The sequence below is a fragment of the Bipolaris zeicola genome (genome assembly GCF_000523435.1).
Source record: "Bipolaris zeicola 26-R-13 unplaced genomic scaffold scaffold_196, whole genome shotgun sequence".
NCBI lineage: Eukaryota > Fungi > Ascomycota > Dothideomycetes > Pleosporales > Pleosporaceae > Bipolaris > Bipolaris zeicola.
In genome coordinates, this window is record NW_006912245.1 from 1 (window position 1) to 17,834 (window position 17,834).

At 52.7% G+C, this 17,834-nt stretch overlaps 6 protein-coding genes across 6 annotated transcripts; 3 read left to right on the plus strand and 3 right to left on the minus strand.

The window, feature by feature from the left end:
- Positions 1 to 38: 38 nt before the first annotated feature.
- COCCADRAFT_105836 (uncharacterized protein) lies at positions 39 to 893 on the minus strand (the record flags this gene model as incomplete). The annotated part of the gene is made up of 2 exons (XM_007717791.1): positions 39 to 169; positions 671 to 893. The coding sequence occupies 2 exons, from the start codon at positions 891 to 893 to the stop codon at positions 39 to 41; spliced, it is 354 nt and encodes a 117-aa protein (XP_007715981.1).
- Positions 894 to 1,134: 241 nt separating this feature from the next.
- Positions 1,135 to 2,335, minus strand: COCCADRAFT_29260 (uncharacterized protein; the record flags this gene model as incomplete). Its single annotated transcript, XM_007717790.1, has 2 exons — positions 1,135 to 2,240; positions 2,326 to 2,335. The coding sequence occupies 2 exons, from the start codon at positions 2,333 to 2,335 to the stop codon at positions 1,135 to 1,137; spliced, it is 1,116 nt and encodes a 371-aa protein (XP_007715980.1).
- Positions 2,336 to 3,400: 1,065 nt separating this feature from the next.
- COCCADRAFT_105828 (uncharacterized protein) lies at positions 3,401 to 3,598 on the plus strand (the record flags this gene model as incomplete). The annotated part of the gene is made up of 1 exon (XM_007717792.1): positions 3,401 to 3,598. A coding segment is annotated over one exon (198 nt), but the record flags the coding sequence as incomplete, so codon positions are not given.
- A 797-nt stretch (positions 3,599 to 4,395) lies between these two features.
- On the plus strand, positions 4,396 to 6,054 carry COCCADRAFT_39951 (uncharacterized protein; the record flags this gene model as incomplete). Its single annotated transcript, XM_007717793.1, has 1 exon — positions 4,396 to 6,054. One exon carries the CDS (start codon positions 4,396 to 4,398, stop codon positions 6,052 to 6,054), a length of 1,659 nt encoding a protein of 552 aa, XP_007715983.1.
- A 3,370-nt stretch (positions 6,055 to 9,424) lies between these two features.
- On the minus strand, positions 9,425 to 13,071 carry COCCADRAFT_39952 (uncharacterized protein; the record flags this gene model as incomplete). Its single annotated transcript, XM_007717794.1, has 3 exons — positions 9,425 to 9,530; positions 9,627 to 9,741; positions 10,596 to 13,071. The coding sequence occupies 3 exons, from the start codon at positions 13,069 to 13,071 to the stop codon at positions 9,425 to 9,427; spliced, it is 2,697 nt and encodes an 898-aa protein (XP_007715984.1).
- Positions 13,072 to 14,090: 1,019 nt separating this feature from the next.
- COCCADRAFT_8121 (uncharacterized protein) lies at positions 14,091 to 17,560 on the plus strand (the record flags this gene model as incomplete). Its single annotated transcript, XM_007717788.1, has 4 exons — positions 14,091 to 14,202; positions 14,360 to 15,000; positions 15,052 to 15,378; positions 15,437 to 17,560. The coding sequence occupies 4 exons, from the start codon at positions 14,091 to 14,093 to the stop codon at positions 17,558 to 17,560; spliced, it is 3,204 nt and encodes a 1,067-aa protein (XP_007715978.1).
- Positions 17,561 to 17,834: the final 274 nt, after the last annotated feature.

Below are 17,834 nucleotides of genomic sequence, written 5' to 3' on the forward strand. Positions count from 1 at the left end.
GGGGAGGGGGGGAGGGGCTGTGAGGGGAGGCAGATAACTCACAAGATGGCAAACTTGCGTGGCCTAACCAAAAAGACAGGCGTAAACATGAGGCCAATGCATGTAGCAAACATGGCCAAGGCAGCAAGGAGCAGGCCGCCAAAAACGAGCAATCGGTCCCACCGACTTACTGCGGGTATTGGTCAGCACTGAGGGACGTTGTTCAAAGACAGAGGAAAGAGTGCAAGCGTCGTGCATGCGAGATGGGTGACGCAGGAACTCCCTTCTGTCACATTGACGGTTGGCTGCGCGGCGACTTTGCCGGGTGCAGGAAGCAGGAGCAGGTGACAGGTCGACAGAGGGAAAAACTGGGAATCCCACTACTGGGCGGATGCTCATTTCAACATTGCCATGTGCCGTGAAAAAATGTGGATGCGGAGACAAAGAAGCAAGGCTGTGCATGTGAAACTAGCCCGGAAGCATCGTCGGCTGATGACACCACGAGCCATGGACCAGTTGGTGGTATCGGTGTTTGCAAGGGAAATATATAAGATCGAAGGACATCGCGCAATCGAAGTAGAGCAGGGGGATTACGAGGCGCGAAACGACGCGTAAGGAAGGTGGACGTGCTTTGCCACTGGCAGAGCAGAAGGGGGAAAGGAAGGGAGGAAGGAAGGAAGGAGCAACTTACGCGCAAACCAGCCCTCTTCTTCCTCTCTTCTCGTCGGGGCAGGCAGAGGGGCGCCGGGGTTTGTTTCGGTGGTAGGCAGTCGCACATAGCCTCCCTCGCCAAAGGGATTCAGGTTCTGTATTCTGTCGAGCAGCGAGGGCGGCGCGGTGCTCACGGGGGCCTGCGACTCACGCCTGGACCAGCCAAGCGAGTTCATGGATTCTCGGAAGGAAGCGGATGCCATTGTGGGAGAGGGTTGTAGCGGTGGAGGGCGGAGGAGCACGAGATGCTAGCGCCGTGTGGTTGAGCAGAAGAAACCTGCTGCTGGGGCGCGGCGGTCGCGAGCGTATATGGAGACTAGCAGAAATAGGCGTGGGCGCGGGGGACGCGACTTTGGATCTTGGGTACCAGCGAAGCTTTGGGAGAAGCCGCAACAGGCGACACCTAGAGAGGATCGGGCCTTGGGTAGGAAGATAGTAGGGATGCTAGGCAAGTGCCGTAGCCGTAGAGGGCGGGACTTTTGGCAGAGGTGGGTAGGAGGTGCTTGGCGCGGCGGGCGATGGGAGTCGGGGTTGCAAGTATGCGTGCAGTCGTGGGAGGATGCTCGAGTAGGAACAACTGCCCACGGACCGGAGGATTTCGTGCAGATGATGTCCGTGCGGTGTAAAGTATAGTAGAGTATAGTAGGAGTCGACCTGGGAGTAGGCGACGGAGACCCAATGGCAGGAGTCAGACAGGCGTCTCAGACACGGTGAAGGGTGGACGAGGCTTGTGACGAGGCGGCGAGGGCGAGGACGAGGGCGAGGGTGAGGGCGTCGAGTGTGGCCGGGGGGGGCGGAGGTGTGGCTGTGGCCGGGGTGATTGGCTGGGAAAGGGCAGGCGGTGGTTACAGCTACTAGAGCAGAGCAGATCGGTGATGGGAGATGGGAATGTAGTCTGCTCGCCGGCCAGGAAGGGAGTAGCGCCGCCTGTTGTTGCGAGCTGGTGCGAGTTTGTGCGAGGGCCAGCCTGCCATGCTTTGCACACTCTTGGACTTGCTGGGCCATTGCAGCGACTAGCGCGCGATCGCCTCCCGCTGCGACTCGCAATGCTGGGTGAACCACGCGGCCGAGTTGGGTTAGCGTGGTCCTTACACATGCCCACCCACACCCATACCCACACCACGCACGCACGCCCGCCCGCCCACACACACACACATGGCCGTTTGCACACACACCCACACCCACACCCATACACACACCCTCGGGCGCAGGGCTGCCTTGGAAAGTCGGGCAACAGGTAGATGACGTCCTTTGCGGGCCTGCTAGTGAGTCACATCGCGCATCGTCTACCAGGGCTGGCAGGACCGGGTAGCTGAGACACGACGGCTTGCAAGTGACCAGACGAGGCCACTTGCAAACCGGATGGTGTCCGCATCGCCAGGGTTGGACGGTGGGCTTGCGGCTTGCAGACTGCCTCGTCCTGATGCGACGCGCGACAGGCAGAGGCACGGCAAGCAGAGAGGCGCGTTGCTCGTTGCTGAGCCAGAGTATATTATGCCGCCGTGCCGCGTCCGTTGTTGGCCCAATAATTGTTGTCTGTCTCGCCCTCGCTGCAAATCGATGCATGCTACATAGTAGTTGTAGTAGTAGTAATCATCCGCGTCTTACATTACATTACATTACATACATACATACATACGTACATGTATATATATATATAGTATATATGTATATATATACGTACACACAACACACGCTACACTAGACACCGACAGCCATCCGATCCGCCCCTCTCGCAACACAAGACAACACACAGCATACAATACAGCGCGCGCAGTATCGTACCCTTCCGGCCCGGCCTTCCATCTCACAACGCCGCCTACGCCCTACGTCACCCGCTCGGTGCCGGGTTGCGCAAACCACTGCAGCGGCTGTCGCCATTGCTCTGCCTCTGCTTGCTGCTGCAACCACGCCCACTGGACGCCCGCTTGTCCTCGACCGCTGCCACACGGCATCGGCTAGTAGTTCGCTGCCACGGACTGATTCGCCGGCCGGCCATAGCTGCTTGGCGCGCCCCGGCTAACAAGTCGACCCTCTCTGACCGCCTTCCGGCCTAGGGCCTCCTCCCACACCGCGCCCTCGCTCCCTCGCTCCCTCGCTCGCTTGAGCTGCCTGCCCCGTCCGTCTCTCCTCTTCTCAGAGCCGCGGCAGCCATTGCATCGCTGTTGCACGCTGGGCCCGACCATCGCCCACAACCTGCACCGCGCCTAGCACGCTTCATCCACCGCTTGCTGCTGGGAACATCCTGCCACCGCCCTCCCCACCACTAACCCCCCCGGACCGCCTACTCCAGAGCCCACTCCTGCTATTTTACCCACACCCCTCCACCGCGTTGCACCAAAGCCCTCACTGCGCATCCCACCACGCACACAACCTCTCCTCCACTCCCACCACACACACTCTCCCCCTCGACGCCCATCCAAGCCTCACCCCGCTCTCACCCCCGTCGACAACAAACAGGCTCCCCTCGGCAATCATCACCGCCACTACTACATACCACCATCATCACCACCACCACTACCTTCAACCTCACTCTCCAACCGCCAAGTTTGCTCCCTCCTGCACACCCAGCTGATAGCCGGCTTTTATTCCAACTTGTCCCCTCGACCTCTCTTCACAACAGACAAGCCGAGTCTTCCAGCTGCCATCTCCCCATTGAGCATTGCTGGTATCCAAGGTGAGTCAACGCTGCTCGGTGCTCTTTCCTTGAACAAACACCACTACCACTACCACCACTTCACCACCACCATTACCACCACCATCACCACCTTCCCCATCCCCGTGCTGCGCTTCAGCCTGGGCCAGTCTCGGCTGCCTGGGCTGTAAACAAAAAAAACGCCCCAACACCACCCCCGGAGCAGTGACACTGTTTCGCTGCTTTGGTCCTCCCGTACCACGGTCCCCATAGTGCCGGCGTGCAGCACGGCTGTCGTCCTCCGTTGCCTGCCTCGCGGGTTACCCATCTGTGCGCCACACGCATGCACCCGACCCTTCAACCACCCAACACTTGCCCTGCTGGACTGTGCGCTGACATGTCTTTCTCAGTATCCAAATTGGGCCCACAACCACAATCACCTGTCGCAGCCCGCAATCTGGCTCCGAAGATAGGCCGTATCCTTGCTTTCCCCCACGCCCGCCCATAACCATCTCCGGAACATCCAACCCGTGGTATCCGTTGCCCGGACAAGTGAAGTGAGTACCTTCCGTGACAAATGACTCGTCCATGCCAAACATGGTGCTAATGTCCTTCCCACAGACAAACACTAGCTTCTCCCTCCCAACAAGACCAGAGGCTTGCTAGCGAGTATCAGGCGTCGCTCCAAAGACTCCCTTAGCTTGCTCGCGCCCTCTTTGTGCTCACCACATAGCAAGCGTCTGTCAACTCCCATATAGGGACACAGGCCGTCTTGTGCTTCCCTTGGTCACTGGCTTGAGCCGACGATAGATCGTTTCAGATCTCAACGTTCGGCACAAGCAACCGCCCTCGGCCACACACATCCACATTTCTGGGATACTGCAACCCACAGTAATGCCAAAGCCTAGTAAGTACGCCTTTTGGTAACGTCTGTTTTATCCTACATTGTCATGAGAGCACCATTCTGTTCCACTTGATCTGCATCTCTCGCTTTTCTATATCATTCCTTCTACTCGTCGTCGGCGGATTCTCCTCGCTCAGTACATTCTTTCCGTTCCGCCATTTCCATCATGTACTACGGAACCATACTAACTGTCCCTGAAGCGGACGCTCTCTTCACTCCTCCCTCTTCCTACTCTCCCCAGAAGCCGATTGCGAGGCTGGACCTTGGCTTCGAGTCCCCCTCTGACGACGTGCTAGACGCTGATATCTTCAACATGAATGGTACAGGATCACCTCAACCATATATCAAAGAAGAAGTCGACGACATGTCTTTCAACAGCCGGTTCATGGGCCACAATGGCCTGGATATGAATCAACAATACACAAACGCCCAGTTCTCCGGACACGAGAACGCCAGTGGCATCAACCCTTCCGAGCTCAACATGAACGGAAACATGATGGGCAACCACTTTGGCACTAACAGCTACATGCAGGGTGGTGCTGGTATTGCCGACGACGAGCTTGCCGAGTCGCTTGGCACCTTTGAGCAGCAGCCTGGCTTCAACAACTTTTCTCAGGACCAGATGAGTCAACAGCAGGACTACTACCACAGCCACGCCAACAATGCCAGCGTGAACCAGGTCTACTCCAACACCCCAGACGACCTACCCATTCACAGTCCTTTTGTACACCCCGGCAATTTTGACTTCAACCAGTACCAATCAGGATCGCAGATGAGGAGCTTTTCCGGCAGTATGCCAACTGGCTCCATGCGCCAGCGTATCACAATGAGCAGGACCACCTCCGACAACCGGGCTCCCATGTCGCCCAAGACGCCTGCTATGGCTGGCCTCCACCTTGGTACACCCGACTCGGGCAACTTCACCAACACCCAACCCATCATGACCAACATGCACCGACACCACAAGAGCATGTCTGGCCAGTGGGAGGGCACACCAGGAAGTGCCCACTCCTGGATCGACTCGCCTACGGCATCACCCCACACTGGCGGTCTGCACCACCAGCAGATCACTGACGTCTTACATTCGGGCAAGCACAACTCACTCCCCGCCAAAGTTGATATTGGTCAAAATGCCGACGCTAAGAAGCGCCGACGCCGTGAGTCCCACAATTTGGTGGAGCGTCGCCGCAGGGACAATATCAACGAGCGCATCCACGACTTGTCTCGTCTTGTACCTCAGCACCGTCTTGAGGATGAGAAGATCCGCAAGCACATCAACAACAATGGCCCACTCTCACCTACCATGGCCACTAGCGGTATGTCACCACCACAAGCCACATCACTTCTAGCTGGTGGAAGTGGAAGGCGAGCAGCCGGTAACATTACACAAGGTCTCCCAATCGAAGAAAAGGACAAGGGTCCTAACAAGGGTGACATTCTCAATGGTGCCGTTAGCTGGACACGTGATCTCATGTGGATGCTGTCCAAGAAGATTCAGGAATGCGATGAGCTGGCTGCACGACTCCAGCAAGCAACTGGTGAAGAGTGGACTGTCGAACAGTCCGAGGACGAGAAGCGCATGAAGACGGAAATTCTTGATGCGCTTGAGAAGAATGGCGCCGGTACTTTCAGGTACTCGCGCGGCCCCGGCTCAGGCCTGCGAGTACCCAAGCACACCAACCTGGCTGGTGAACCCCTCAACGGCGTCTCACCACAGAGCCTTAGCCCAGGCATGCAAAGCACTGGTAGCGGCTCCGGATCAAACCAACCGCAGTACTGGACTAGCCTGAAGGAGGAAGACGAGTACGGTATGGACATGGGCTGAAGCGAGGCCCTTTGAGAAGTCTTTTTCCTACTGTTGGCCTGTCTGTCTTTTCGCCGATTCCTTCATTATGATACCCCGCGATACCCCGCATCCGTTCCTGCATCCTGCTGTATGCATACCCTGGAGTCACCACAGTCAGGCTCTATCCGCACGGTGGAAGAACATTTCCATGTGACGGCCCCATGTGTACCGTCTCTGCTGGACAAGGACGGACAAAGCTTTCCGCTTGCATCACAGCACTTCCCATCTCGTTGCGTAATATCTCTATCCACTCATGATACATCATCACCCCGGCGTCCTTGGAGCTTCCTTACGAATCTAGGCTACTACCGAGTCCTCATGTCTTTACGATGTCAACGCCGGGCTCTACACACCCATCATCACCCATTACATGGCAATCTCATTTGTCTGTTTCCAAGGTTATGGCTATGTTTTTTTCTGGCAGATCTATGGCCCTTTGTTTGCTATCTCTCTGACTGATGTTTCTTCGGATATCTATGGCATGTACTGTTTGTTTCGTCGGCTCAGGTTTGCATATCACCACTCTGATTTTTTTAATATATGGTTTTGGACAGTGAGGTTACATCATTAGCATGGATCGGCGTGTTCGATTTATGGCGTTTGTGGTATCTGACGCTGATGTTACTGGGGAAGACGAGGTTCTGCGTCATTATGGGCTGTTTGGGAATGTTTGTTCACTTGCGTTCTGTTTTCGTTAGGCACCAGTTGTTTTAGTTTTAGTTTCAATTTCATGACATGACAAAACTTCTTCGACATGTGCTTTGTGTTGTTGTCGCCTAGTATGAGGCTCTCTAGCGCTGCAGGCAGCCACGCCCTTGTTGGTCTTGGTGTGTGTGTCCTCCAGCTAAGCGTCATAAAGGGCAACCAACATGACGCCTCGATAAAGTTCCCTGCTATCTGAAAAGGGTTCACCGCGATAAACAACCGGGGAACCGGTTTCAGGCAACCCATGTCTCGAAATCCCGGAAAGGCTGAGACTTTTTAAAGTTTAGGCAAGTCCCTCTACGAGAACGCGATTTCTTCAAATCGCCCATAGGCAATCACGCCAGATTTCAACAACTGCACATTTTGAATCATTGGTCCCTGCGATTTTGTTTGGAAAAAAAAAGAGATGAAAATTCAAGGTCTTGATGTCATAGATTATGAAAGTGAGGCAGAGGAAATGGGGGTTTCGGAGGTTTATGCCGCCCCGAGTAGACTAAGAACCCTTCTTTTTGTGCCCTCTTACATAGTTTTATCGGAGGTGACGATGTGGCCTTGAATTTTTTTGGTTCCCACGGGATTGAGGTAGACGAGTGGGGGCAGTGCACAAAAGGCTAGGTACCTGTTTTTGTGTATATGTGTGTGTGTGTGTCTCGGACGGAATATGGGGATGCCTTGGGCTTGGCCTTGGGGGGGGGGGGGAATGTGGAGGAAGGAAGGAAGGACTATCATGGAAGTCTCACGCCAGGAATGGAGTTACAGAGGAACCTAAATGCGTGATAACGAGTGGCGAATATTCTCGCACTTCGATATACACGCAGGCTGCGACTAGTGGCAGGTGGCAGAGCTCATGTCTCGCCCTCCCCCTCACCAAACCACTTCTCCCAGCACCATCGTCTCCCTACCCAACCCCTTTGCCGAGACAAGCGTTCCCCCACCTCCCTCTCCCCCTCCAAAAAATAGCGTTTACGTACACCACTTCTGTACGAACAACCCGCGCCGATCGATTCCCAAGGGCGTTTTGAAGGGAACCCGGTCTGCAGACCCGCAGCCAATCAGGTGGAAAGTGGTGTTGGAAGCACGGAAACTGGGGTGACGCACGGTGAGAAAAGCGGGTGCGGTGTTACGAGTGGCGGGGGGGTTATGCAGGTAGCCGTGTATGCGAGGATGAGGGGATGGAGATGTTGGTTGTTGTGGGAGGGTGTGGGATGAAAGTAAAGTGATTTGGATGGTATGTAAATTTACGGGGCTGTATCTAGATATACCCAAAAGTAAGATGACACGGTTAGAGCTGTAGTAGATATGAAGACTATGCTAGAATTCATTCATATCTACGACCTCTCTCGCTCTTTACATGCTAGTAGCATTCTAACAATACGTTGACAACACTTTCTACGTTAAAACAAGAAGAGTTGACATCACAACTATATCTCTCCATACATACAAAGAAATCACGTATTGGCTATACCAAACTAAAACCTCTCTCACTCTCATTCTCCCGCTATTCTACAAACACCCTCTTACACAACCTACTACCCCCTCCACAGACCCCCGTCACTGCCGCCGTCGCCGTCGCGCCACGAGACGCGCCAGAAAGGGGGTGCAGGATGCGTAACACAATACGAAAAAAAATCGGCATCTGACAATCGCTGTAGTAGTAGTAGTGAAAGTAAAGGTGGGTGGGGTTATGCCGATTACTTGCTTGGAAACTCTCTTGTGTCGGCATTCTCTCTGTACAACAGTCGCACATTCAAGGGCGATCGACAGAAACAGGGTCCTAGATCTAGGATCGTTGCGGGGGGGGGGGGGGTGACAAAGGGAGAGGGAGAGACATGTCTCGGTTGTGACGGCAAGCGTTGTGTGGCTTTCTTTTTGTTTTTGGCTAACTAGAGATGGGTTGTGATGGTTACGTTGTGGGTGTTGCATGGGATGCGGGAGTATGTATGTATATATGCGGGTGTGTGGACTATTTTTCTTGGTGACTGCCAGAATAATACTGTGGGTGATATTGATGGAGGTTAGATTCGGTAATAATAGTTTTTGGGGTAGTAAAAGAAGGAAAAGAGAGGTGTGATTGTATGTAGGATTGAAGCCCCGCCTTCTTACATCCCCCCTCCCCCTCCCCCTCCTACACCCCCCACTCACACAAAAGAAAAAAGAGGGTGCCTCAAGGAAAAAGCAGTCATATGGCCTTTGAACTGCGCGCTGTTTCTCCACCTGTCGTGGCGCACTTGGTCACAGCCCATCCTTTGAAAGGTTTGCAAGCATCTAGGTGCACCAAGCTGGCCTACTGTATCTATAGGTGTAAGTGTCCTTTCCATGCTGCCTCTGTTGCATGCAATCCTGGTTCCACGTCCGTCGTTAGCCATTTCAGTTCAGTTCCCATGCCCCCATTTTCGGCCCATGTGGTGTCTCATGCCCCGTGCCCTGGCATGCATGTCGTCTTGTCAATGTAACCTGTCACGGCTGCTGAGCAGTTGCATGATGCGCATGGCGGGTCTCAACCGGTGGCGAATACGGTCTGCCAAGTCGAACAGAGTAGCAAGGGATAGCAGTGGGGTTCGTATGGCGGCTCGGCTATTCACATGCTATAGGATTGCTGGTCAGGCTGCATGAACCCTTAAGTTTATTGATTCGACGATCCTGTTTACGCTTTCGGAGTGATGCTTTGATCTTGGGGCTGCAATGTTTGAGGGCTGTCGTTATCATCGCTAAATCCTAGATTTTTGAAAGAATCGGGTGCCATGAGGTTCCTGTTACCACAACAGATGTGAGCCAAGTCCTTTTTATATAAATGCCTAGTATAGCGCAAGAGTATAGTTGTAGAGCCGGCGGGGCAGTCTACGTACCGGTCCATGCGACAAGAGAGGTATGACTTGGAAAGGTTGCGGCATTCGGGATCGTTGCTTCCCCGGTGGGATTTGATGCATCGTAGATATGACATCATGATGCTTTTGCATTCTCCTAAGCAGATTGTCAGCGGCTGAAGTCGGATACGCAGATAATAGACATGATAGAGGAAGCGAGCCCGAAAAACAAGAGACAAGTCCTGACAAAACGTACCGTCATGATCAAGAGGAAATGAGCCACGTTCAGGTCTATATTTTTGATCAGTCAAAGACCTATTTGAGAAAACCATATAATGGCATAATGTCCTGCTGGCTTCTTTGCTGCTGTAATGTGCGACGGGCGCATTGAGGCGCACTTACGGGTTTGGCTTCTGGACCTTTTGTCCCAAACCCGCTCCACCGAGATTACTCATAGTAGCGACGTGTTTGTTTAGCGCAATGGATTAACCAGATGTAGAATGTATCCGGTACACTACGAAGACACAGGAACGGCGCAAATAGATGTGTACTTTGTGGTGGAGTGAGCTTTGGATAAACTTAGCGCAATTGACTGGTCGCTGGCCTGTGCGCTGCGACGCTTGCAACCTCGGGATGACGTGCATTGCGCATTCGGGCCGCATGAAAGGTCGACACTCTAAATCAGCCTCTACACTGTTCATATTACTAATTCTTAAAAGTTGGATTTGGCATTTCACATTCGTGATGATATGATTCATATGGCATAGGTTCCAAAGTATACAATATCTAACATGCTTACAATGGGCTATGTATTCCAACACCCATTTGGTGATTAGACATAACATATAACTAGCGTAAAGAAACGGGTATCACTTTGATCAAGAATAACCCCATCTTACCAATGCCGTGTGATAACCAACCACCCTCTCTCTTTTACAGCATTAAACAGTGCCGCTACCCTTTTCCGTTTGATCCCTTCTCTGGCTGACACGTCCTCAATCGCATGCTTGCCATCCAAATGTCTCAAGAGCATTGGCCAGCTTTCTCTTAGCTCTTTTCCCGTTATGCCACCAAATCCACCATCGGTATTCTTTGGAGGGCTTGGATTTGCAGACTCAACTCCAGTTTCTTCAAAAGTCTGCGCAATCTTGTCCAGCCATCGGGCCTCGAGCGAAGATGCCTTTTGAGGCGAGAGAATAGTAGTATGGGTGAAGGATGAGGGATCCATGGGTGGCAGTTTCTCTAGGGGAGATGTCGGGGAGACGATGGAATTACGAGATGGAGAGGGAGAAGTAGGCTTCAAGTGCAGTGGCGAGGGTCGATGCGGCCTGACTTCTCGAAGACCAATGTGTGATGGTGATTCGGCTCGTTGAGCTGGATTGAGCGCAATTGTTGTTCGTTGACTAGTCGTGCTTCCGGCGTCTGAGCCTGTCCGCGCAGAAGAGCTGCGTGTCATTGCTGTGGACGAAAGTCGTGGGCTCAGAATTGTGCTCGCTTCCATGTCGTCCTCTCCATCTCTTCTGGTGCGTCGTAATGGTGACGACGTCCTCGCAGAGCTCAAAGACAATAAGCTATTACGCTTGTTAGAAAGCAAACTATCCGCGTTTGATTCATTTTCCCCGAGCAATTCTTTGCGCGCTTCTTCCGCCTTCTTGATGCGCTCCTCGCGATCCATTTCCGTGGCAACTTGAGCTTTGATCTCGGACGTCACACGCACCCAGGCAAAGGTACGTAACTGCGTCACCCAGCCACCTCGCATCAGCCAAGCTAGAATTTCCATATAGGCGTCGCGGTGCTCAGCTGTTGGTATAAAACTTCTGTATGGCCGGGGTGTCCCAGAAAGCATACTCAATATCTTTGGCAAAGTGGGCAAGGTAGGAAAGCGTTGTGAATAGGCAGCAATGGCGGCGGGAAGCACTGTCATGTCGGCGTTTGGACTGACAATGTATGTATCGCGCGGTGACAGGGGTGCGATGAGGCGCGCCCGCCGCCAATAGACGAGGTGACTCGCTATATACTCCATGTCGTGGGCTGAAATGTTGTGTCTTTTGGAGATTTTCAAAAGTGACTTGGTGGGGATGATATTACGAATGTAGAAGGCTATAGCAGCGGCGTTGCCTGATGCATCTCCGCCGAGGTCTTTGATCAATACCTCTGCATCTTCAAGAAGCAGCAAGGCAGCATGTTGTGTCATAGGCGCCTCGTCATCCTCGAGGACAACATTTGACGTTGTTAGCCATAGGCCTGGCATCTGCGGTTCCATGGCGTTGGGCAGATATGGCGTGGAGTCCGCTTGAGGTATCTGAAACGATGTGTTAAAGGTAGCATCAAAGTGGATGTGCGCAATCTTGTCATGCGATATTGCATCAAACATGATTGCGATGGACTTGGCAAGGGGCGACGTGTTGACAATCTTGCGCCATGTTTCTGTGAGAGACTCGTTGGTTTCCTTTGCTCGCTGTTTGATGTCGATGATACGCTTAGACTCTTTCCACACGTACTGGAAGCGCGCCTCTTCGTACTTGAGCGCCTTTGCATATTTGCGCGTGACGTTGTCATACATTTCCTTGACGCGCTGTTGATACTCTAGGACGGGCGGATTCAGCACAAAGACAACATTGAACATGGTCATGTCCGGGTCATTGTCGTGCGTAGTCGAGTTGCTTCGAGTGTCGGAGCCAGCTTCCGATGGGGCTGCCGATGGTCCACTAGACATGGAGTCATGCCCGTAGCCAGGCTCGAAGCCTTCTGGGTATCGAAATGGCTCAGGAGCAGGCTTGGGGGGTGGATCGGGAGAATCGGCGCCATCATCGTCGTCATCGTCGGCAGCCGTGGTGGGCAGATTCTTTGCCAAATGAATATCTTCCAGCTTCTCCTTGTCGGATCGCTTCTTCTTCTTCTTCCGTTTGAGCTTCTTCCATAGCCCATCCTCTCTTACAAACATGGGCGCGCCTACGAAGACGATGCTCTCAACGCCCAGTTCGAAGCGCCGCTTGTTGTAGTCCTTGCTAGGACTCAGCATCTTCTCGAGCGCGTCCGTCTTGAAGCCTAAGACGGTGTCCCAATCATGGTCGCCTCCCCTTCCCCTGCGTTCTCGACTGCTGTTGTCATCATCTTCCTCGGCATCCTCCTCGTCAATGGTCTCCTGCTTGCCCCATACGCCAGCGCCAAGCTTGGATCTGTCGCTCACTCGGCCGGTCAAGGTTCTTCCGGATCCTCGGCCGCCGCTCGTACGACTCCCTATCTCGACATCATTATCGTCATCCGAGTCGGTGCTGCTGTCCCAGTCGCTATCTGAGCTGCGCGACTCGCCGCTTACTGTCGACGCGTCGTGACGGAACCAGGCTGGGTCTTTGGCGGCTGCAAGAGCGGCTGCCGATGGTGACAGTGGGGGATAGTGGAAGACGAGACGAGGCCCTAGCGAGCGCGACTTAGTGACGAGGAGAATGGCATGGAGGTTGGACGCTGGTGGCAATGGGACAGCCATTGGGGGAGTTGGAGATGGGCAAGTGCAGCATGCGGGGAAGGAAGCTGCGGAGGGCGTCCGGGAGATCTAGCCCAAACGAGCATGGTCCTTTCACCGTCACATGTCACATGCGGCCATTGGTCGGGGTTACGGGCCCGGAAGACGCTATCCGCCCACCGCCCGCTCAACAGCATACTACTACATAGAGAGAGTACCATGGCCGATGGGCGTGTGAAGATGAAACCAAACGGCGGAAGTGTCCAAAGTTTGACGCCTCCGACTGCCAAGATCTCCGGCGCGACTTCGACAGCACGAACACGCACACACAGACGAATCCTTCAACTCAGCCTCGGCACATCGGTGTCAACGGAACCTCCGACCCTAAACGTCGTCGCAGTAGCCAGAGTTACTCCAATAAGCCATGTGCATGTGCATGGCAACCAGCATTGACATGAGCCAATGTCTTCACGAGAATTGCGCTGGCATGGCGTCAGGATCGACACGTCCCTCTTTTTCTCTCCGCCACGACGTTGACCTTGTTCCATTCTCCCCAGGACATTGACTTCCCAAAACACATCATCTCGCTATCACCAGTGACAATTTGACACCGACAGTCAGTCAATTCCGACTTCACACCACTTTTCGCATTGACTCCATCACGGCCGAGCCATTTCTTGCATGTTGCGCCCCACCTTAGCGCACAGTCGGAGGACCGCCCTAGTCAGCAACAACGAATCACCGTGCTAGACGTTCTCCTTGACGACCGAGGCATCTTTCTCAAGCATCAATAGGTCCCAACATAGGAGAGGGTACCACTTGGAACGCACAGAGAACCTAGCCACATCCTAGTGCGTCATCTGGTAAACGACGTGCTGCAATTGAGATTTTTCTTCTTATCTTCATCCGTCCTATATAAGAGTACACTGTTCACAGCATATCCGGTATACTTGTAACCATACCACCACCAAGACCATTCATACCCTTCGTTTCATTCTTCATTCTTTACCTTTTCACTACTTTGCTGTTTTTGTGTTGCTGAAATGGAGCTTGAGCCAATCCCAGGCCCTCCCGGCCTGCCCATTGTTGGCAACATTGCAGATATCGACGCAAACTGCCCCATACAGTCATTGTGCAACTTGACCTTGAAATATGGTAAGTGATATCCCAGAGACCTTCCCACAGTTTTCCATGCACACCCAATGGAAACCATAGGCAAAGCAAAAAATGCAAGGAAACCTTGAACTTATTATATTCCTATACTCCGTGTAACACTGCATCCAATTTACGAGAAAGCTACTGATCATTCCAGGCCCCGTATGGAAGTTTTGGCTGGGCGGCGAGCGTATCGTTGTTGCCGACCAGCGCCATATGCACGAAATTTGCGACGAGGAACGTTTCTCAAAAATCATTGCAGCTTCTCTAGATCAGGTCCGCAATGGTGTCCACGATGGACTCTTCACAGCATATGGACCACAAGAGAAGAACTGGGGTATTGCACATCGCATACTAATGCCCCAGCTTGGTCCACTCGCTATCCGCAACATGTTCGACGAGATGCACGATATTGCTTCTCAGTTGGTGATGAAGTGGGCGAGACATGGACCTGAACACGTCATCAACGTCACTGACGACTTTACACGACTGACACTGGATACCATTGCGTTGTGTGCTATGGACTATCGCTTCAACTCATATTATTCTGAACGCATGCATCCTTTCATCGATGCCATGGCCGACTTTTTGAGAACCAGTGGCGACCGGGCGAGAAGGGACCCCATCTCTCAAATGTTCTATGGTGCAGAGACCCAGAAATACTGGAGAGATATAGAATTGCTGCGCAAGACTAGTCTGGAAGTCATTGAGACAAGGAGAGAAAATCCCACCGACAAGAAAGATCTGCTCAACGGTATGCTTAGTGGTGTGGACCCAAAGACGGGCGAGAAAATGACTGTATGTAAACCATTCCTGGCCTTTCTCGGAAACTTTGACTAACATCAACAGGATGATAATGTGATTGACAACATGATCACTTTTTTGATTGCTGGTCACGAAACTACATCAGGCTTGCTTTCTTTCACATTCTATTTCCTGCTGAAGAACCCCCAAGCCTACGAAAAGGCTCAGCAAGAGGTGGACGAGGTCATTGGTAAGGGTCCAATCACAGTCGAGCATTTGTCAAAGATCCCATACCTCAACGCGGTGCTTCGGGAAAGTCTGCGCCTACAACCGACCGCTCCTTCTTTCGGAATTACTGCCAAGGAGGACACAACTATTGGAGGCAAATATGCCGTCAAAGCCGGTGTTCCCATTGTCACACTGCTCCCAATGGTAAGAAAATTCTGCCAATTCGCGATCGTAGCAAAACAACTAATTCCTCTTGCGTTAGTTACATCGTGATCCTGCTGTCTATGGCGAAGATGCGGAGGAGTTCCGCCCAGAACGAATGTTGGATGAAGAGTTCGAACGACGCAACAAGGAGTTCCCCGACTGCTGGAAGCCTTTCGGTAACGGCATGCGCGCTTGCATCGGCAGGCCATTCGCTTGGCAAGAGGCTCTTTTGGTGCTTGCTATCCTTTTGCAGAATTTCAACTTCACAATGGACGACTCGTCGTATCAACTCCAGATCAAGCAAACGCTCACTATCAAGCCAAAGGACTTCTATATGCATGCACATCTCCGCAACGGCATATCTCCTACCTCGCTTGAACGATCTCTAACTTCGTCAAGCATCAATGAATCAGCTCCAGCCAATGGTGAACCTGTCAAAAAAGCCGCGACTACCAACGGCAAGCCTATGTCTATCTATTATGGATCCAACACTGGTACTTGCGAAGCACTTGCAAATCGACTAGCTAGCGATGCTGCAAACCATGGCTTCAGGGTAGATGTGGTAAACACATTGGACACTGCTCGCGACAATCTCCCTACCGACAAGCCTGTTGTTATTGTGACACCATCTTACGAAGGAGCGCCTGCTGATAATGCAGCACACTTCGTCAACTGGGTAGGCACACTCAAAGAAAAAGAACTTGAGAATGTCTCATATGCCGTTTTCGGATGCGGCCACCGCGACTGGGCGAAGACTTTCCACAAGGTTCCAAAATATCTTGACGCTACCTTGGAGGAGCGAGGCGCTACCAGATTGGTGCCAATGGGTAGCACTGACGTCGCAGCTGGCGACATCTTCACTGATTTCGAGACATGGGAGGATCAAGTTTTGTGGCCTGCCTTGCGCGAAAAGTATGGTTCTACAGAGGCGGATGCCGAAAGCTCCTTGGAGACGACACTCGATGTCGAGGTCACTGCCCCAAGATCGTCTACGCTCCGCCAAGATGTTCGTGAGGCTCGTGTTGAGGAGGTTGAGGTTCTTTCCAGCTCTGATGCCACAGAGAAAAGGCACATTGAGATCAGCCTGCCGTCTGATATGACATACTCTGCAGGCGATTACCTAGCCGTCTTACCTCTCAACCCCAAGGAGAACATCCATCGCGCAATGAGATACTTTGGTCTCACTTGGGACTCAATGCTGACAATCAATTCCGCTGGTCCAACTATCCTCCCGACCGATACCCCCATCAGCGCTACCGATGTTTTCGGGGCATATGTTGAACTTGCACAACCTGCCAGCAAACGCAATGTCCAAGCCCTCATCGAAAGCACCCGGGACGAGGCCGAGAAGAAGGAGCTCACTCGTCTTGCAGACGAAGCCTTTAGCTCAGAGATTACCGCGAAGCGAGTTTCGGTGCTAGATCTCCTGGAGCGCTTCCCATCCACGAAGCTGCCCCTCGGTATCTTCCTCAAGATGCTACCACCTATGCGTGTTCGACAATACTCCATTTCGTCTTCGCCTCTATGGAACCCGAATCACGTCACATTGACTTACTCAGTGGTCGACCAGCCAGCCCTTAGCGGACACGGACGGTATGTGGGTGTAGCAACAAACTACCTCGCCAACCTTGTGCCAGGTGACAAACTCCATGTCAACGTACGCTCTTCGCATCAAGCTTTCCATCTTCCCAAAGACTCGCAGCATGTTCCCGTCATCATGATCGCCGCTGGAACGGGTCTGGCGCCCTTCCGGGGTTTCATCCAGGAACGTGCCGCTCAAGCAGCAGCAGGCCGCAAGCTGGCACCTGCAATTCTGTTTTACGGTTGCCGCTCACCCTCAATTGACCTAATTTACGGCGACTTGCTCAAGCGCTGGGAAGCCATGGGCGCAGTCTCTCTTCGCCTCGCCTACTCGCGGCAGCCTGAAGAGACACATGGATGCAAGTACGTCCAGGACCGCATCTATCACGATCGCGCAAATGTTGTCGAACTCTTCAATGCCGGTGCCAAGGTATTCGTATGCGGATCTCGTGGTGTTGGTGATGGAGTGCAGGAGACGCTGATCAAGATTGCAAAGGAGACGATTGGAAAGAAGGAAAACAGAGAGGTGGATGATGCAAAGGCTAAGGAGTGGTTCGAGGGGCTGCGCAATGAGAGATTTGCGACGGATGTTTTTGATTAAGCTAGCGGAGGTTGAAGAATTACTAAACAATCAGCTGCTTTTAGTTTTGTAGTATAAATTTGAATTGATAAAGATTCAAGCGTGATATGTGTACATGACCTATCTTGTTATGTGGTCCTATAAAGTCGTTTTCCAACTAGTAAAACGAAGCTTTTGTCTTTTGATATCAAGCATTTCCACGGCTTGGCTGCAAATCGTTGCAATCATTTTTTCCAGACCCTCACGTGCATCTATAACTGCAAGGTACGGGCGGCAAATACTCACCAAAGGCGGT